Here is a 19269-nt window from a genome sequence, read left to right as displayed (position 1 = left end):
ACAAAGCTGTTGTGTTGGCCCATTATGCTGCAGGGTCACTTGGTGTGACCTTCCCAGAGAACCCTTGCTCTCAGATGTGAGCACAGCACTGGGAGAAGAGCCCAGAGGGAGGGCTGAACCACCCCTGTTGCCATGGAGACAGCAGGGACCAGGAGGATGCTCCAGAGAGAAATCCCAGGTGGAACTGGCTGCCCTGCCCCTCCTGCTCTGGGATGGAGAACAAAGGGATGCTGTGAGAAAGGAGTGAAAGACAACACAGGTTAAGTCACATTTGCCACAACACTCACAGCCCCATGAAGCTGGAAGGGGGGAATCACAAGTCTGGAACACAGGAATAGCCTGGAGTTGTTCCAGTTACAGCCAGCAATTTTGGAAGATGATGTTAAGCTTCCTAGACTGTGCTCAATCACATCCTCAGCTCTTAACTCTGCTATCACAGATTTTTTTACTCCTTCTCACTGACAAGCTTCAGGGCAACCTCTATGGGAGATGGGACTGCTTCTCTTAGCCCCCAGCATTTCTCCTTACCTTCATTCCTGTGCCTGAACCACCCAGCTGCCATGCAAAGGCTGCCTGATGTGTCACTCCAGCCCCTCCTTCAGCCTCCAGCCTGCTCTCAGTGAAGGATTGATGCTGCAAACAGAATAGTCTGAATTGAGCTGTCCTGGCAGACCGCACGACAGCCCACAGGCCATAGGTTAAGTGCTCCTGCAACAAAGCACAGGCTCCTCGCGGGTCACTGGTAAATACAACAGAACTCTGGGCATTTTTAACCTCTTCCTGCAGAACCAAACCCCACATTAACGCTGAGCAAAGCTGCCCAGCTCACCTGCAGTGATGCTGTTGGCTCTTATGGGACCACTGGGGAAGCTTGAGCAGAGGCAGGCACTGCATGGGTTAAGGATGTCCTGACTTCACGCACTGCGGCACTTACAGCTCCCCTGGGCTCCATCCCGTGCTGTGCTGAGGCTCACAGCCAGATGATTGGCACAGGGTCCCAGTGGGGCTTGAGACCAGAGAGCACGAGCAACTTCCTACAGTGAGAAATCACAGCAGAGCTGCTTGTGGGCAGGGGGATGTGGGTCTGCCTCAACAGAGCAAACACAATGCGCCTTGCCTGCCCACCTACCACTGGGATCAATGCTTATCTTCAGCCACAGACATTTCTTTCAGGCTTAACTACATTCCAAAATACCTAATTTCAGCACTGAGCACCGCTTGCCCTCCATTTCCCTGCCTTACTCTTCATCATTCCGCTTGCCAACAAGAAGTTATTATGTCCTATAAAAACAGGCTGTCTCCCAGCTCATCTGCTTTCACTGTTTGACCCTTGCAGTGCACACACTGAAGCTTCTGCCATCTCTATAGATGCCAAGCAACGAGTTACAACTGCTTCAGACACCCAGACAGAAAGAGGTTCCGGCTGCTGACGCCAACCTCAGCCTCTGCACTAACCTTGAGATCTGCAGTTTGCTCCCAGAAGCATCGACGCTCAGTCCTAAACCACCACTGCTGTAACAGCAAAGGAGGTTGGCAAAATAAATCTGCCCACGCTACATCCACCTACTGTTGGGCACAGAATGGTTTCCATATACGTTATCCCACTGCACAACCTCAGAAGAGCAATTATTAATGAGCAGAGAGACAAGAGAGACAAAGTCATCCCACACTTCCTCCCCTGCTGCGTTCCCAGCTCCCAAAGACACCCCACGTACAGCAAACACCTTCTTAGCAGAGATCTTTGAGCACATTTCTAAACTTTCTCTTTTTCTAAGGCTGCAGTCAAAATCCATCGTAAGGAATTGATCTGCAGCACTCAGCAGTGATCACCAGAGCATGGAACTAATAGATTGGGATTCGGGTCTGATGAATTTATTTTGGGGGTGTAATGCTATAACGTGCTGGAAAGCACAGCAATAATAGTTGGGTAGCAAAGTTTTAGGCTGCGGCAAGTGAGGATAAGCCCAAGTGCAAGAGCCATGGACACAGAAACAAAGGAAGAAAGCTGCTTACCTTTGGAAGGCCTCAGGTAGGCAGGGATCTCCAATAAGATGCCCGTATCTCTACTGCCAACCCTTAAATGAGGGCTGGGAAGGGGTGGATCCTGGCTGCAGCCCTTCCATCACTCAGTGCATTGCATGCACCTGAGCTGCCCTGTGCTGGCCCTGCCTTCCCACCAGGTGCTCCATCACTGCTTCAGGCTGTGGCTCAGCACTGCCACTACAGGGGGACCAATAGAATTTATTGAAGGAAAAATCTAACGCTCAAATTCAATTCCTTTCTGTAGAATTCAATCTACAGACTTCGTAATTCATTTCTTTTTCAGCCATCCTACCTGAGGGTGCAATCCAAGAAACAGCTTTGGATTTGAGAATCGCTGCAGCATCATCTAAATGAAATTCACAGCTAAAAATCAAAACTCTTCCCCAAGTAGTTGCGACAAGCCAACAGACGGCATTTTCTAGGACAGCATCTGTTCATTCCTGCAGTCTGAATAATTCAGCCAGAATATGGGAGTTCCAATGGAACTCAGGAGCCCATTTTAAGGAGAAGCAGAACACGCAATCATTTCCTACTGAAAGCTCTTAGAGCTTCGTGTGTCCTCCTGCCTTCTCTCCCCTCTGTTCAGAGCCTTTGGGAACCACCCAGGTCAACACAAAGAAAGGCCAGGTCTGTCTCCTGGTCCCCAAAACCGGTGCTCAGACAGCAGTGACTTTGCAGTCATTTCTGTGAGACGTGAGAGAGGAAGAATTTGTGCTTGAGGTCACACTTCAAAGAGGGGAAATAGAAGAGAAATGACAGACAGAAGCAGGAACAGCTGTGAGCTTCACAGCCTGTTGGTTTTAGGTGTTCTGGAACAGAGAGTTAAACCAAACACTCAAGTTCCCTTCCTAAAACAAAACCATTAAAAGTGATACAGTAAATGCTAATTACAATTAGCAAACTGCTGCCATGGGCTCTTCACAACTTCAAAGTATTTCCAATTTGGCCATCAACAAAAAGTGAACAACGAAACTGCATCACACACTGAGGTTTGTCTCCCTGAATGCCCTCTTATCTGTAACCCACCTATGCTCCAACATGAGGATGTAATGCCAGTCAGGAGTCCCAGGCACTGCTTTAGCATCATGCCCACAGAACCACAGGGTTGGAAGGGATCTCTGGACATCACCTCGTCCATCCTCCCCCTGCTAAAGCAGGTTTCCTACCCAGGAATGCATCCCATGACACTGAGCTCTGCCAGCCACGTGCTCTCAGCCCACCTCACTGCTCACTTATCTACCCCACACCTCCCTAGCTTACCAGCAAGGGAGGCAGCATCAAAGCCTTGCTGAAGTCAAGGTACACAATACCCACTGCTCTCCCATTTACCAGCTGCCATGGCATCACAGAAGGCTACCAGATTGGCCAAGCACAATTTTCCCTCAGTGAATCCATATTTAGTCCTGATAACCTTCTTTCTTCCAGTCTCTTGGAGATGACATCCAGAATGAGGAGCTCCATCACTTTCTCAGGGACAGAGATGAGGCTGACCAGCCTGTAGTTTCCCAGCTCCTCCTCCTTGCCCTTTTTGAAGGCTGGAGCCACACCAGCTTTCCTCCAGCCCTCAGACACCTCTCCTTTTCTCCATGACCTTTCAAAAGCAGTCTGACCATCGCTTCTGCCAGCTCCCTCAGCATCTCATCAGGGCCCACAGCTTTGTGTGCATGAGGTTGCCCAGGCAATCTCTAACCAAGTAGATTCTCCCCAACCAAGGGGAAGTTTTCCTTTCCCTTACTTTCTTCTCTCTGCAAAGGCCAGCAGGATCTGGAAGTACCACAGAAGACTCTGGGCAAGGCAGAAGCGTCAATCTCAGTATCAGCATATTTCTTCAAAGATGGGAAGTAAAGGAGAGGTGGACAAGGAGGTGGGAAAAGGTCTCCCCAGGTTTGGCAAGGACAAAGTGGGAGGCAAGACCACGAATAAAGAGAAGAAACCATCTGGAAGTTAAAGTGTTTATTGATGTGTTTAAACTTTGTACATTCCCCACAGACCACACTAAGGAGTTTGCAGGTAAATCTGTGCATAGTGGGAAGAGACATGGAAGGGAAAAGAAAGTAAAGTCACAGGAGAAATAGAAAAAATACACCACAGGTTACCAGAACCTCCAGATTTAAAAAAGCCGTGAGCATTAACACCAACTATACAAGCAGTACAAAGACAAGATGGTGAGCAGAACAATACCCCTTTTGTTCTTCTCGGGGCCTTGCACCCAATTTCCCTTAAAGCAGGCAGAATCCCTTTCCCAACTTAGCCCTCTCTCCTCTCCCCACGTTCATCAGCTCCCGAGGTGCTGTCGCAGTGATTTGTCATTCTGGGAAGACCCAAAGCCATGCCTACAGCCCAACAGCACTGGAAGAGATGCAAAGGCTCAGAACACTGCACCTCTGTAACTACTTACCATGTTGGTGAGGCAGGAGAGCTGGGGAAAATTAGAAAGTAGTAGCAAAAGGGGCTGTTAATGCCAAGGTGAGTACTGAAGGAAACTGGTTGAGAACAGAGGATTTAAATCCAATACCAGGAACTTCCAACTCTAAAGCAGAACTGAATCTGAAAGGGGAATGTGCAGACCCCAGTATGCACAAACCATGTTCTAACATTCCACTAGAGCAACTATAAACAGAGATGCTAGAAGCCTTTTAACTCCTTGCCTCCAGGGAGTCTTGATTCCTAGAGCCCACACTGCTAAGCAGCAGGGTGCACATTACTGGTGTATGAGGATGGGATTTTTCTTTTTTCTTTTTTTCCTTCTTTTTTTTTCCTCATTCTAAGGATTTTTGTTCGTTGCCATTCCAAATTCCTTCCTCGTTTATGCTGTCATAGTTCCTATCCCTAAATTAATCTCTTTGCAACTCCCAGCAAAATTCACTTAAAGAAAGAAAAAAAAAAAGAAAAAAAATAAGAAAAAAAATACTGCTTTATATATAAAAGCCAGAATGAAGAGCCACAGCTGTCTCCTTTTTACAAGGCGGGCTGGTACAAACGACCCTCAATATACAGGTGGTCTATCAGAAATAAAAATCAACATTTCCCATTTTATATATATAGAGCTTGTATCAGACAACAGTACAACGGAACTGGTATTTTTCAGATTATTAAAAAAAAAAAAAAGAAAACTACATCTCAGTCAAATATCTGCAATAGATCCATTTTTCCCATTTAAGGAGATTTATATATCATATTGTTATATTATCATTTCTTCACCCATTTAAAAGAATGGAAATTGCAACTCTACAGTAGTAATTATAGTCTTAATGATCCAGGAGTTCTGAATGTAAGATGAAGTCCTCTTGAAGCAACGGTTGGTCAGTAGTTGATCCAAAACGCTGGACCACTTTGGCCCTTCTGCCCTGCTCCTTTCCTGATCAGGGCTGCTGTATCTTCATCTCTTTTATATCTGCATCTGCTCCAGGTATTTGTAAGTGGGGTTCTCATAGCCATGGTTTTGCATCTTGCTCAGATGCCGCTCTTCTGGGGTAAGCATTGGGTCAACCTTTGGACAGACAGGATGATTTCTGGTCAAAGGAGGCACTCAAAAGGCCTTGCTTCACAGCAAGACAGTTAATACAGCATGTTGGATAAATACCAGCAGGAAACAGAAAAAAACCTACAAAAATTATCTGCTTAACGGGATTCCTCAGCCAGGTGTTTATGCTTTCTGCACTCCCCTGCTTCTTTGGGGATGTTCTCCCTAGATTTCTAATACATTATTTAACATGACAAATTTGGGACCCATTTCTCTCATTACAGTGGTCATTATCACTCCCCTCATCAGCTGAGCAAAGGGGAAGAGCAGCTTTCTCCAGATTCCATTAAGCTGCCATTAGCAACGTGCATTTTGGGAGCTGAAGGATGATGAAAAAACTGCTTCTCAGTGTTCTGCTGATCACACTCTTAATAGTTGCTATATTAGTTGGGAGGACAAATTACTACAGATTGACTGACTGACTCCCCTGCTAAAGATATCACCTCAAAAGCTCCTCTACTGTTAAATCCTATCCTGAGCCAGACAGGGATGCCTACTTGAATTCCTTGTGATAAGTGAATACAACCATGATGTGACAGCCCCCAGCATGGCACGCTGACAAGTGCTACCTGCATGCTAATATATAAGTGACAAAGATGGCAGCAAGGGCACAGTGAAGCCCCATCCAGCCGAGAGCACAGCAGCTGATGGTTTGGCACCTACTGCCATCTTCACCCCCTACACGCAGCATGTGATTCAATGCTGACTATTTTCATTCTCCGTTATGGAGCAGAGTGGTTTCTCACCTCCACAATTCCATGGCTGATGGTTCCATACTGCCTTTTCCTCAGCATCACCAAGCTGATGACTATCACAGTAGCTATGGCAACGGCAATCACCAACAGACCAATGAGGGCACTGCTGCTGAAACTGAAGTCATCACGAAGCGAGTTGTCATTATCCTGAAAGGAAGACAGCAACGGATGAGGCATAAAAAAGGAGCGATGTGAGATCTGCAGCACTGACTGCAAACCTAAAAGGAGGCCACCAGTAAGGTCTTCAACCAGCTGTGCTATCAAGACACGATGCGTGGCAGTGTAAATATTTAATCCCCTTCTATCAAAAGGACAACGAACACAAAATTGTTCCCCCGTTTAGGCATTCCCGACAAGCACTGACCCACAGAGCTTTCATATCCCACAAAGCACTCCTGCAACAAAAGAGTCGAGTTAGCATCTAATGCTTTTACTGTTATCTTTATGCAGGGGTGCCATACTGCATTACGCTCTGCATGACTTCCCAGAGCGCTGTCAACACACCCTGGGATTTGGTAACATGCAGGAACCAAAACGCAGCGTGAGGAGGTCAGCAGGACTGCACTCAGCCCTGTACGTACCGGCTCATCCACCAGCCCACCAACGCGCTCCGCATTGAAAATCATCTCCTTCACATCAAGGGTTTCATCAATTACCTGAAAACAGCCACAAAAGCATTTTATGAAAGGAGCTGTAATAGACAGGTGGGAGAAGGAACATGAAGCCAGACAAAAGGCGGCTGATGAACACTCGCAAGGGCTCAGAACCACCTACCATTCTACCCTGTTCTCCAAAGCGTGGGATCATCTCCAACTTTTAGACCCGACCAAGAAAATAACTGCAGCCATTTGGGAGTCTAGACTACTGGAGGCCTGAATTAAAGCACCTTGCACACAGCACTTCTGTCATTTAAGATCTGACACGTGGCTATAGGACGATTTTGAAAGAAAGCTTGCATAAATCAACTTTTCCTTTTTCAAGCCAGGCAATTGCTGTAAGGCAGCTGTCATTATGACCGAGCGAATTTGTTATGCTGCAGATAGAGCTACGCCTACCGGATCACCTGCCTTGATGAGGTGAGACCTATCTTGCCATGAAAAGTGTGTGAGAAAGCAGGTGGAAGACAACAGCATTTCAGTGTACTCAGACAGAAAGCTACCTAGCTAAAACAAAGGTATATCAAAGGGTCTCTTTCTGGGAAAGCAATTACTAAATCAGACACTTCACCAGCTCAGACTGCCAAAGATCCAGATCTCTCTCCTTCCCTCACCCTCCCACCCTTCTGATGCTAATCAGTATTAAGAGCCTACAATAGTCAGAAAACTGACTCCCCCACACCATATGGACAGTGAATACACTGGCATTCTGTTAGCAGGAAGGAGGAATGAAAACAAGCCACTGCTATTAATTAGTGCCCGCGGCAGGCTTTGCTTTATAAAATAAAGGTGGAGGGCTCACCACATTTTCATCCACTTTCTTCTTGCTGTTAATCACTTTTTCTTCAGCGCCAATCAGCCCATCCAACTCAGTCATGCCAGAACCTGCACCAAAAGAGCAAGGCAGGGACCATCAGTCAGCCCTGAGCACCACGCAGGAAGGATTACCTACTCTCTGTAGAGCTGCCACAGCTACTGCATTTAACCGCACGGACCGCTGATTATTAAGCTGTCTTCATGCTGTTGTGTCAGAAGGGGAGCTCATAAGCTATGCTACAGTGACAAGTGATCGGGGAGGTTCTGTTAATGAAGGGAAATGAGGTGGCAATGAGAGAAGCAGACAGGACTCACCAAAACAGGCTGAAGTGTGAATTCGGACACACCGTACTGTTAAGTACTGCTGTTAGAAGTTCCAAGACAACACATAACACAAACTGTGAGCGTGCAGTTCCTTCCTGCAAGTGTCACCCAGGGTCACCACCACCTCAACGTGACCCGTGATGGCAGCACATCTCCTCTCTGCTGGCAGCCAGCACACAGGGAGCGCTTCAACCAGCATCATCCATTCTTTTGGAATCGAGCGCATCAGCGAGCATCTCAGGAATGAGAATCTCAAGGTCACCCAGCACAGCTCTGTAAGGAGCTGCTGCCCCAAATCCAGCGTGAGCCCAGAAATGGTAAATCCCAGGGCAAAGGAGGAGCGAAGCACTGCACTAGCCTTTGTACCAGAACATCACTCACCCATTCCTAGGCTAGAACTACTATATGCTGAAAGAATATCAATTAACAGAAGGCCACTCTGGATAAACTGTTTTGATCTCAAGCATTTATAAATAGATCCAATCAGCAACAATTTGATGCCGGATACTCCGACCGACTGCCACATAACAAGTTAGGAGACTGCAAGTTTTCCACTGCCAGGATGCACAACCTCCTTCACAACATCCACACCCCCCAGGGCACAGCAGGAGGCAGGGAAGCTGCAGGCAGGTCCCTCCAAGGAGGGGCACGAAGTGGGGGAAAATATTACTACAGCACTTAATGCTTTGCAGGTGATTGCGTGCACCTCTTCACAAGCTGCTGAGCTTGCAGGTTGCCTGAGACATAACGTCAGCCAGTGCTGAAATTGGCACATGTTCTCTGACAGGATGCAAAGGAAAGGGCAATTGGCTCTGTGGCAAGTTTTTACCCTGACAAGCTTGTTACTGCACAAAAATGCCAAGGAAACCAACGTTTCACTCCAGCTCCTCCCAAAAGGAGCATCTAGACTTCTGCCTCACTCCCTTTCCCTTCACAGCTCTTTGGAGACTGTAATCAGATTCCAAGCACGGCCACAACTGCCAGTCTGACTTCCCACGGCCGCTGGAGCAGCTCATGTTATTGTGAAAGTCAATGATTTGGATTTTCTGGACAGACTAGACACAAATAGTTTTTAAGAGAACTACTGTGCCAGCTTTTGGCCTATGGCTGCTTCACCCAGTTCTCAGGGGTCAGCACAAAGCAGTCCCCAGAGCTGGGGTTCAGCTGCTGCACTGAGCTTTGCTGTTTGTCACACAGTGCTGTACCCAGTTCCATAGAGCTCTAAGGTGCAGTTTAGGTTATATACTTCCTAGGAAAAGAAAGAAAAAACCAACCCACAGTAACCACACACACAAAACAAGCACATCTCCCTGGCAGCCGTTGAGAAATTCGATGAAAAGAGGAAGAAGGGGGAAATGTAGGATGTAACCTTTGTTCCCACATCATCAGAAACTTCCATTTACCCAAATGGGGAGAAGGACAGCCTATACTTATCATCTTTAAGACAGCACATCAACCAAGAATCCAACTAAAGACTGTCACAATTCTTTCCAGTGTGGTCAGTTGTGCATTGCTCCGTAATGATGAAGGTGACTTTTGTAAAGAAATGCTGGCAATGCTGTCTGGTCTTCACCACATTACAGACTTATCTGTGCTCACACTGGATGGCTATTAGCAAAATCCTTGGCTTTGAAATTCTGCACAACACATATGGAACCAAAGGCAGAATAAAGCAACTGTTTTACCCCCCACGTGTGCCACTGCTCTGCAACAGCATTCTGACAACCAGCTTCCACTGCTACGCTGGGAACTGGCTCAGTTAGCAGGTCGGCTGGGCAGGATCGTTACCTGAGACTGTATCTGTGACACAGAGCGGAACTGAACATCAATACTTCCATGCCCCTCTTAGAGCCCAGTCAGCCCCTTTTTAGCCAGACACTACAATCAATAATGAGCTCAAGGAGAAACAGATAATCACACAGGACTTTGCTCGTATGGAGGGATGCTACTTGCGACAAACAGATGCAGAGAAAACACGAAGAAGGAATCTCCCATTTACCTGCTCCTGAACACATCTCCCACAGTGCCAAGGAGGGTGTTTAGCTGGGAAGTGCAGCCTGGGACTGCTGGGGCACTCAGATCCCTAAATCAGTGCTGTTGTCAGGAGCAGAACAGCCTTCAGACCGTTCAGACACCAGCACTACCTGGTTTATTTTGATCAGTGTTGAGTATCTGAGTCCAGACAACGAGATATAAAGTACTGCATGGCTTCAGACAGGCTGCTAAGCCCACATTTCTGGAGGGCAAAGAAGTTAATCTGTGTATTCTGAGACACCTGCTAGCCCATCAGAAAGGAACACACAGAACCAACTGGATATTCAGACTAGCTTATTTTTTTAACACTAGGCCTAAACAAGCAAACAGAAGGTTACTAAACTAAATGAGGGCAGGGAAATGAAAACAAAGGTGAGTATGAAACTAAAATGAAGCTATCGGGCACACAGAGAAGGTAGGAGAGTGATAGAAGCACTGTGAGGGAGCAGCTTAGAACCAACCTTTTTTCATTGGATGGTACAAATCCGGCTGAGGATCTAGCAGGAGGGAAAACAAAAACAAAAATAGCAGAGAAAGGAGATTAAGAGAGAAAGGAAAAAAGGCTTGCGCGTGATTTCTGACTCAGACCCTGGGAAAAGCTTTTAGTCTACAGCTTTCTTTAAGCTCAGGACTCTCTCCAAGCGTTTTTAAAATAAATACACACACACGCACCAGATGCCAACACCCGCTGATAAAAAAATAGGTAAGCATTAAAAAGAAAAAAGATTCTAATGTCCCTTCAGCAGGTCACGGCACAAAGACTTACACAAGAATTTTTTGGTTAAACAGTGACAGTGAATTCCAGAATCAAGCTACACAGTAAAAACTCAACACTTCCTGCAAAAAGGAAAGAGAGAAAACAGTTTTGCAACGAGCAAAATCAGGAAACCAAGAATGCAGCTCAGTGCAAATCTGTAGCAGCACTACTCGTTCCAAATGGACGCAGTCTGAGCGTACACAGGCTGGGGGGACTGCTTTCCTCTTCAATGACTCCAAGGGATGGAACATCCTGTGCCACTGAGCTGCCCTAGCAGTTAAGAAAGCAGTGCCTATGTTCTGTGAAGCCAGTGAACCCAACTCTTCAGTGCTACATACCTTCGTTTTCAGGCACAGCTGGGAATGTTTTCACCTGGAACGGACGGAAAGGTTTGCCCTCCAGGGGAATTTCTTCACTTTCCTCAGAGCTCACCCTGACATCCACCTGGGATTCAGAAATGGACGATGTGAACTGATCCATGTCTGCACGTTGCTCCTGAAGCAATTCATCTAAAAGGAATAAGAGGCAATCTTAGGCAAACTGCATGAAGCCTGGCAGGAAGAGAAAGGGGCAGATGGTTTGAACTAGCTGATGCAGGGCTGCAAGGCAAACACTCCTCGGGGCTGCCAGGTTATCTTATCTTGCATACACCAGGGTCTCACTCGGAATGCTCACTAAAGGTACCCGCCAGAAAAACATGCAAATAAGAGTCCAGAGGCTTGAGGTTTTGGCCCAAGGTTTCGGCAAGAGGAGATTAAAACCCTATAAAACAAGAAAGCTTCCACTTATTTTTATGCTTCTTTTTTCATCTACCTCTGAACGACAGCTTTGCTATTCTGCCTGTTGTTGACTTTGACACAGTGAATGTTCTTAGGACAAGCTGCTCTGACCTCCTGTGCTGCAAAACCCATGAAATATCTGCCCTGCAGTTCCTGTGTCTACCCCACGTGCTTCTTGTTTAGGGCATCCTCAAGGGAGCTAGCAATCTTTCCGCTTCACTTCCAAGGCAGTGATCCTAGTCTAACGCAGTGGCAAGGGAGCTGGCACAGGGACACTCACCAATCTCATCCTGGATTTCTTCAGCCACATATGGCACCTTGTAGAGCAGAGATAAGCTTTGATTCATCCGCTCCTCAATCACACGGAGATGTGTCATCACCTGCAAGCACACACAAACGCGTTGGAGTAGGCACAGACTGCCAGTCACTTTACTGGTACCAGTACTCCACTTACTTAATAAAATACCTATTACTAGAGGAATTGCTATGACAGACAGCAGAATGGGACCTTTCTGTTGGGCCATCTAGCCCAGAGAGAGCAAGAAAGAGAGGGAGAGGACTCAGCTGCCTTGCACAGTAAGCAGCTCTCTATCGGAAGCTCTGCAGATGGTTGTTTTCCATACCCCAGATACGGTCATAATTCATTTCATGCTGCAACTTCAACTAAGTGCTTTGTTAAATGGATTATCATTCCTGACTACTAGAAAAGACTTGTGAAAAGGGAGCATACAATATTATTTATCCTCAGTTTTCAGAACAAAGGTGCCTTTCAGAACAAAGGACACATCATGTTTCTTGTACCCACTACACCCGTTCACTGGCAACAGCTTTCTCCCTTCACTTGATAAATAAATTCAACCACAAATCACATTCCCCTGGTGTATTAAATTCACTGGTGAAGTCAAGCCTGACCTGCAGAGGGTGCTGCATAATCAGGGATCACGCAGACCAAGAAACACATTAATACAGACAGCCAAATGTTGGAGAAAGCTAAGGAGTTGAATGGACCTCTTTTACAGTCTAATGTGTACCTGACCTTTTAGAGCAAGGATGAAAGCAATTTAATTTTACATGTGGCAGCTTGTCAGTCAAAGGAATCGATTGAGGAGCTTAAAGTGCATCTGAAAAGTAAAGTGAATGGAAATTGAACTGTACCACCCACATCCCTCACATGTCGATTTGTTGACACTGCAGCCTTCAGAACAAATTAAGGACTGTTGAGGTTTCAGCTTAAGAATACAGTTCACACACTCCCTCTTGGGCTTTGGCAGCTTCAGAACAAAGGGTCAGGACAGACTGCATTTGATATGCTAAGTTCTCTCTCAGAATGCTATGTATATTCTTTATTGCAAGCCAACCAACAGTTTGTAAACATCACAATTATTATCAGTCTTTCTGAGGACATGCAGCTCAAGAAGAAAGCAAGAATCAGTGGTAGAACAGCAGAGAGAAAAGACTTGAAGGTGTACCACTTGTCCTGAAAGACATGAAAAGGTCTTTATAGAAATGAAGGCGCATGCAAAGATGACCAAATCTCCAATAAATAAATTCATGGGTACTGAACAAAAGGAAACACATCAAGATGGCACCAAAGTAATCCTAATCCCTAGACCTCCAAGGTAGTAGAACCCCAGTCCTCAATTATTTTTTTTTAAACACTGGGTCATGCACTGAAGAAAGCTGTGCAGAGTATCTGATGGCAGGCAGCACGCATACAGAATGGGAGACCTCCACACAAGCCTGTCAAGTTGCTATAGTACCCAGCAAACTCGCATGAGGACCTGATGCATGCCATCTAAAGCCTCTGCTGGGTAACAACGCCTCCCTTGATAGAAATGTTCTTATACCTGAGATTTCATCTGTGCAGCCTTTTCTGGGTCAACTGCCAGGACATGCTGGTAATGGCGGATGGTGTGCAGGCGGTCCTTGTTCTCAGCACGGACGTAGCGCTTCAGAGCCTGCACGATGCGGTGGGGCTGCGGGATTTTGGGGAGGGTGAGAGGGAGGAGTTCAAAACCCACTCGATTCAAATAAAAACCGCTACTGAAATACAGCATTTGAGAGGTGAACCTGCTTTGCTACTGGACAGATCTGTACAAACCTCTTACATAAGACCTTTTTTCCCTATCTCTGTTTGATTCAGAACGCTGTGCCTTACGAGCACTAAAGAAATCAGAGTGATTTTAAATAGACAAAAAACAGCGTGAGTCAATCAGGAGACTCACAGCCAGGTCTTCAGCAGGAACAGCCACAATGGAGAAAGCTTTACTGAGAAGCCTTTCCTAGCTTCTAACCCAGCAGGTCACAGCCTCCTCACCAAGCCATTCCCACCTTTCACTCCACCCAGCACTGCCTCACTGTAAAATACCACTGCAAAGGAACTCACTCGTGGTGGGACAGCTTGCAGGGCAGCCAGGTAGTTCTCCAGGGCAATCCGACGGCGATCATTCAGTATGGCTTCCACACGAGCCAGGTGAGTCTCCACAAGCTGCTGCTTCTCACTTGCTGCCTCTTTCTCCAGAGATTTAACCATTGCCTGGAAGTGCTGGAACAAAGAACAGATAAAACGCTGCATGCTTCAGGATCTCTCTCACTCACATAACTCCTCAGAATAAACAGAGCCTGTCACACTGCATGTCATCATTTTCAGCAGGAGAGAGTGGAACTGACAGATTTGATGCAGATTTCGTATTTGTGAGTTAACTACTAACAATTTACCTTTCAAGCTTCCTAAACAACCCATTTTAAAGGTCTGAAGGGGGCTCATGGCCTTGCACATAAAGATTATTTCAGAGCTGAGAGACCAAGACTACACTGAACAAATGATGTAATATTAACTCTTTCCCTTGTAACTCAACCTTGTAATACAGGAACAAGACTGATCCCTTCACTCTAGAGCTATTAATCTGAATTTGCAGAAGTCAGACGTACTGCATAAGGAAGTTTCCATCAGCACACCTTCAGATCAAATCTCTGCACAGTCTGGTAGAAAGGTCAGAACCAGAATCCCCAAACAAACCAGAGAGATTCATTAAGCATTGTTCTGTTTCATCACAGACAATGGAAAACTCTTTCAGACTTGCACAGATTTCAAACAGCAGCTTATGCTGAACAATGTGGAAAGAGACCTGTGTTCCAGGATAAATCCAAATTGGGCTTCTAATCCAGTTAGTCACTTATTTGTACACTGGTTTGAGGGAACTTCATCTGTTTCCCATTGCCAGGAGAGTCTGCCTCTAACAATGCCATACAAAGCATATTCCTGATTAACTTCATCATCTAACTGAACTCTACTCACAAGGCCAAAGATTGGCATTTTGGCAGCAAACCAAGCTTTATCTGCTGTCTAAGTGGTTTTCACTATGTCTGCCCAAACAGGAAATGTGTGACCAGAGCACCAGGGCCAATCTGAACAGGGCTGTGAGGTCGCTGCTCAGTGCAAAGCAGGCTGAAGGTCTGAAGTTACAATTTGGCTCTGTTGCTGCTCTGCTCTGGGGTGGGATAGCTTCCTCCTACTTGGCTTAGGAATGGACCTGGCACCACATCAGATCATCTCCAACTTCTAGAACAAAACATGCAATTGAATCAAATCTCCTCTAAAAGGTACCTGCTGACAGAACAGGAAAGCTGCTCTTCCATTTCAGTCATTTTTTGCTCTCGATATTGGTATCTCTCCCTTAGTTTATTGACAAGATGAAGGCCAAGCACCTGTGGGTTTCTTCTTTAGGCCCTTCAACTCTTACCTGAATGAGAGTCTGTCTTTCTGCCTTGGGGAGATTTACAGCTTGGTGCTCTGCTTCCTCCCATTCCTTTTTCACCTAGGAAAGAAAAGGACAGAGCAGATCAACAAGACAGACGTTCATATGTGATCTTCAGAGAAGAGATAATCTAACTGCCATGTTGTGGCCAAGTTTAGGAAACTCACAGAAGCCAGCGACTGGAAAGTCAGCCTGCCATCAGTTTGTGCAGAAGCACGGGGGCAGCAGCCACACAGTGCAGTACAAAAGGCCAAAACCAAATGCTCACCCGATCCATGCGGTTGTGGTGCCTGACCTCCAGCTGCTCCTTCGCCTTCTGGAAGCGGGCATGTTCATTGTCATCAGCTGGGGTTTCAAAATACACATCCACATCATCAGTTGGCACTGCAAAGAGAGGGTAAGGATAAGTGGAGGTTCAGAAAACTGTGATCCTGGACTGTAAAGGATGGGTAGGGAGAGAAATCTCCATGCCTGAAGGATTAACAATCCATCAGGAGGAGCCTGCTGAACCACCACCTACCACGAGTCCATTTTTGTATCTCTAAGCTGCCAATTTACTGCACAACATCAGTCAGTTACATCAGCCCAAACACACAGTAATGCACTGTGACAACCAGCACCTGTTTGGCCTTCTCATTAGCTTTAAGACCAGCACTACTCAGCTCCAGGAACAGAGTGACTTGCATCGCAGAATAAAGAACTTGTGTTCTTTTCCCTTTCCCACTGGCTCTGAATAGTTTAAATGACATTTTGTGCATTAGCTGTTCACTGACAAGCTGGCTCCAGATATCATTATCATGATTAAGGAGCTCGGCAATAGATCTGCACAAAACACCACCCAGTATTTTAACACTTCAAACCTACCTTCCGTAGCAGATGCACCATACAGGACTAACAGGCAATGATATTAGACAAGACAGCAACAGAAGGAGGCTCAGTGAGACAAACTGACTTGTCCAATAAATTGGGGCGATTTGCATCTTTACGACATTCAACTCCGACAAGGGGAGAAACAGGATTTCAGAACTGACAGAACTACAAGTTTTAGACATACCACATCCCAGAGCCCTTTCTGAAAGGATCCACGGCAAACAGCACGTGCTCTGTCACTGCCCTTTAACAGACAGAGAGCACAATGGGAAAGCTAAGGTAACCCTTCAACCATTTTGCTAACATGGGCAGATAAAACCTCCAGCACTTCACTGGAAGAGACTGCTTCTGAGCAAAAGTCACCTTGTGCTTCAGCATGAACAAAGGGGAAGAGTTTAGCAGGCAGTGGACTCCACAGACCTTTCCCTTTACTAGGGAGGGAGGGGGGGAAAAGGGGAAGAATTACTGCATGAAAGAATGGCAACATACAACACAGGCATTATTGCTGTGTGCAAGGACCACGCCAGACCTGCACTGTGCTCTGGGCCTGCTCATGGCATTTCTGAACCAGGCTCTGACTCTTTCCAGCCCCAAATCCCTTTGTAACAGGACAAACTTTTGTATAAAGAAGCTCCTGACATCCACATCTTTTATTTCACCACTTCAGTTAGATCAGCCCAATCTAAAGCACTTGCATGAAGCCCATTTTGTAAACAGGATTATGGCTGTATAGTCAGACTGCCAAGCCCCAGATAACACAAAAAGCCTTTCAAAAGGCTTTAATGGCAGCTGAAGTGGAAGTGCTGGAGTTCAACAATAAGATTAATAAGGAGGTTAAAATGTTTTTGGTAGTTTTATCATCTGACATAAAAGTCAGTTGAAATTGGTGCCAAAAACCTCAAGCTCTCAAAAAAAAATATGCAGGGATTGAATCGTGATTCATATTTCAAACCGAGCTGAAAGTGGGAATCTGAAGTCTACACTGCTTCACTGATGTTTTCTTGAAAATGTAATAGCAAGAAAACGCCTACCTCCAGGAGAACGGCGAGCTTTTCAGGACTGACTAGTCAAACACATGCTCAGCAATGTGACTGGGGAGAGAGAGTGCTTTCCTCCATATATTTGGGAAAAAGGCCATTATGCAAAAAGGCAAGCGAGGTGCTTTCATAACAAGAGGTGAGAGACAGCCCCTGGTTCCTGCTATAGATGCAGAAGATAACCAAGCCCTTGGTAAGCTGCAGACCGATGGTGAGGACAGACAGCACGCGACCAGAACCACTTTTCCCCATGAAAGTCAAACCTAAAGACCTCGAGAAGCAAGAGACAAGAGGAGACTGCTGCAAAAGGACAGACACCAGAACCAAAAGGATGGGCTACACACGGATCCTCTCTTGACCAAGGCAAGGAGGAGGAGACACCAAACGCCAGACAGACAATAGCTAGCTGCAAAGGGGCCAGCGGGAGGCAGGACTTACTCATCTTTTTACACACAGCCATACAATACTCCTCTGACTCAAAATTGTTCCTGTTGCCTCCGCAGCCTCCATATATAAAGCGAACGCATTTTCTCTTGTTAGAGTCGAAGTACCAACGAGGCATCACAGCCCGGCAGGGCCCTGTCATCGCCTCCTGGGAGCAGACAGCTGTGTGGAGACGGGGTAGAACGTGAGCTGGTGAGGAACACAGGCCGTGCCGAGCAACGTACAACACAGTGGTGGCCCTGGTTCACACCTCCTTCTGCACATCTGGGCTCGGCGTCGCTACGTCAGCCCCTCATCAAAGGGCTTCTGTCAGTTTGAGGGGGATTCTTAACATCTGACAAGTGTTTGCCACAAGGACTGCAAGGGAAAGGCTGCACGTGTCGCTGTGCAGCAAGCTGCCCAAGCCAGAGTCTCAACACGCAGCTTTCATCTGCAAGAGTAATTTCACATCGGTAGCACTAGGAACAGCAAGGATCTATTTTGCTGATGCCAGAGTTATGTCTTGGGTGTCCCAAAGGTAGGGCCTGCACTGCACAAAACCAGCATGATGGAGAGAAAACCCATTAGGGCTGCTTAACGCATTCAGCGATGTCCTGTTCCACTGCACTCTGCCTGGACAGATGCTCAGTGTCTCACAGGTGAGGTGTAAAAGCAAGTGAAAAGGCAGGCTAAGTACACTGAACATGATCGCTGAGGCAATTAGAGCTGTTAGATTTTGAAGGCTATGCACTAGATACTGAAAGTCCAGATAGCCATGGCACGTGGGCTGTTTCACAATAAGCAGGCAATGTAAGCTGATGGGTTATTTTGAGGCAAGAGAACAGATATGCTGCGTAAGTCAGCAACTGTACATGGTGCTTCAAGAAAAGAAACTGTGTACCCCCAAAACACTGCAGTCAAATGGTTCCAAATCTGCCTCAACATCTGCAGATCTGTAACAGCTCCGTACATGTATGACCTAAGCAAGGAAAATTATCTGCAGCACGCTGGCATTTTACCAGCAAGATGCAAGAACTGCTGGCAACGATTCAGTGATCTGTAGCTAATTGAATTTCAATCCCTCTTAACTCCTCCTTCTCTCTGCGGACGCTTGGACATGCAAAGTATAGGACACTCTGCAACACAGATGCCCTCAGAATGGCACTGACCACTTAGCAGGAGCTACTGCAAATACTTATGCAATGAAAGTGGACTGATTGTGCTCATTTTCTTCCTTCTGTGAAAAGAGAAGGATTCATGCAAAGGCTGTTACTGTTTGACATGGAGACTGGAAGGGGGGCACCAAGTATCATCCTCGGCCTCAAAGGGCAGCTTCAACACCATCTCTGCAGAACACACCCCGCCACTTTAAGCCTCCTTTTTGTGATCTGGGTATAACACACAAAATCCAAGGTACCCACCCCGAATCAAATTCAAGGTGTACCCTACACGTCTCTCAGATTCTCCAAAATTAGCCTATGCCGGTATTATTTT

At 46.4% G+C, this 19269-nt stretch overlaps 1 protein-coding gene across 5 annotated transcripts in view; it reads right to left on the bottom strand.

Annotated features, from left to right (window-relative positions):
* Nucleotides 1-3981: 3981 nt before the first annotated feature.
* The window catches only part of APLP2 (amyloid beta precursor like protein 2), a 39376-nt gene continuing 24088 nt past the window's right edge, over nt 3982-19269 (bottom strand). The window contains exons 7-18 of one of the 5 annotated variants that reach the window (XM_052697092.1): nt 17791-17958; nt 15714-15829; nt 15431-15505; nt 14074-14232; nt 13535-13663; nt 11968-12067; nt 11247-11417; nt 10613-10648; nt 7780-7862; nt 6903-6977; nt 6313-6468; nt 3982-5533 (exon numbers count right to left, since the gene is read on the bottom strand). In XM_052697092.1, the coding sequence (XP_052553052.1) occupies nt 5432-5533; nt 6313-6468; nt 6903-6977; nt 7780-7862; nt 10613-10648; nt 11247-11417; nt 11968-12067; nt 13535-13663; nt 14074-14232; nt 15431-15505; nt 15714-15829; nt 17791-17958 (1370 nt within the window). In that variant the 3' untranslated portion in view covers nt 3982-5431. The remainder of the gene's footprint in view (nt 5534-6312; nt 6469-6902; nt 6978-7779; nt 7863-10612; nt 10649-11246; nt 11418-11967; nt 12068-13534; nt 13664-14073; nt 14233-15430; nt 15506-15713; nt 15830-17790; nt 17959-19269) is intronic. The other 4 variants (XM_052697093.1, XM_052697094.1, XM_052697095.1 and 1 more) reach the window with 4 other exon arrangements.

This window comes from Tympanuchus pallidicinctus, unplaced genomic scaffold (assembly GCF_026119805.1).
Source record: "Tympanuchus pallidicinctus isolate F22 unplaced genomic scaffold, pur_lepc_1.0 scaffold30, whole genome shotgun sequence".
NCBI lineage: Eukaryota > Metazoa > Chordata > Aves > Galliformes > Phasianidae > Tympanuchus > Tympanuchus pallidicinctus.
The sequence above is the reverse complement of the archived record's forward strand: the minus strand, read 5'-3'. Positions and strand labels throughout refer to the sequence as shown.